Below are 1692 nucleotides of genomic sequence, written 5' to 3' on the forward strand. Positions count from 1 at the left end.
ATCGTGACCCCTCTGTCATGATATGTATTGTATCGACAAATTCTTGCCAATACACAGCCCTACTGAAAAGTATTTAAAGTGATAAAATTCTAAATGCAAATGTTTAAGGGCTGAATTATAAACATCTTAAACATTTCATGGTTAAATTTCTTTTAGACACCTGTCCCTCAGATGGACAACTATGGATCTTTGGACTTGGATAAACCAGAATGATGATCAGAGAATAATGATTAATAACAGAAATATTACTGATATTTATCAAAAGGTTGTGCAGATTTTTTTAAATAATAACACATAAAAGTCTGCAATTTCATCATTAGTTGAATCTTATTATCTTATATTATTTCACTTAAATATCTAATATGTCTAGTTTTATCCTCCTGAGACCCAGAAGAACCTATTTCAGAAACTTGGAATGTAATTGTGGTGAAGTTGATGAAGTGCATCAGGCCCACTGATTGGTGAGTCTGATGGATAGAGCTTCATCAGAGCTAAACAACAACAGAAATCTGAAGCTTCTGTGTTGAACAGTTTCTGAGTTATAACCATTTTTGCATGTCCTGACACCCCCTCTTTGAAAGGAGCCCCCTCCTCAAATATGGGGTCYATCATAAAACCGTTGGCTGGCGCAGTGCAGGTCAGACTCGTCTACAGTCCTGCCAAATTTCATGTTGATCAGTGCAGCCGTTTTTGTGCTACGGTTGACCAAAAACACTGAGAAAAAAAAAGTACGAAAACAATATGACTTCTGCTTCCGCTTCGCGTGCGGGGGTCATAATAATTGTCATAATGTTAAATTAATACTGTTTAAAAATGATAAATAATAATTAAAGCTGCACTGTTTAATCAAATAAATTGTTAGTATATTTTTATTGTTTCATTCCTAAATTTGCCACATTATTTATTTTATTAAGCCATGTATTTAGTTTTTCTAGCCATTTATATAGTTCCACATTTATTTCCAATTATGACAGTTTAGGTGCTCCATACAGCTCTGTCTCATACTGAGATGGGTAAATCCAGTTCACTTTGTTTTTTTTTTTCAGAAGTGCTTTTAACTGCCAGAGCATCAGTAACAAAATACTGAATTTTTCTGTCCTAAGACTGGAAATTACTTCAGTTTTGTTCAGGCACATGCTTTATCTGTTTTTTAAACTGAAAGCTTTCAGGCCTTGTTTTGCATAAAGTGTTTTGATCTAAATGTTTGTTCGCTCTGCAGAGCATCCATACAGCCATCTGATCGACTCACTGAGAGATGGCAGCATCAAGTTCTTCAATCCACGGAAATTAAATGATCCAAGATATGGTAAGTTAAAGCCCTCTCTCTGGAAACTTCTGCCTGATATGTTTTTACAGTGTTCCTTTAGTCTTTTTAGATGTTGTGGTTTAAAGCTGTTGTATCTCAGGATGTCAGTTTGACCATGTAGCATAGGTTAGGGCTGGGTATTATGGCCAATTCTCTAAATCGATTCGATTTCAGTTCACAAGGTTCTGAATTGATTGATCACAATTCGATTCAAGTTGCTCTTAATTAATGAAAATGGTTCATCTGTGTTGCGAAATACAATGTCTCTTTATTATTTTCTCTTCACAATAAACAACAGATTTTAAAAGGATCCCTGATTAGTTGTAACATTAGACTTTATTTGATAAACATTTATTTTAACTGTAAAATAAAGACTGTAAAAATAC

The 1692-nt window shown here is 34.2% G+C and overlaps 1 protein-coding gene across 1 annotated transcript in view; it reads left to right on the forward strand.

The window, feature by feature from the left end:
• The window catches only part of ireb2 (iron-responsive element binding protein 2), a 45879-nt gene that overhangs the window by 6896 nt on the left and 37291 nt on the right, over positions 1 to 1692 (forward strand). Inside the window, exon 2 of the mRNA XM_014030153.1 lies at positions 1220 to 1306. Within this exon, the coding sequence (XP_013885607.1) occupies positions 1220 to 1306 (87 nt within the window). The remainder of the gene's footprint in view (positions 1 to 1219; positions 1307 to 1692) is intronic.

The sequence above is a fragment of the Austrofundulus limnaeus genome, unplaced genomic scaffold, assembly GCF_001266775.1.
Source record: "Austrofundulus limnaeus strain Quisiro unplaced genomic scaffold, Austrofundulus_limnaeus-1.0 Scaffold1008, whole genome shotgun sequence".
Taxonomy (NCBI): domain Eukaryota; kingdom Metazoa; phylum Chordata; class Actinopteri; order Cyprinodontiformes; family Rivulidae; genus Austrofundulus; species Austrofundulus limnaeus.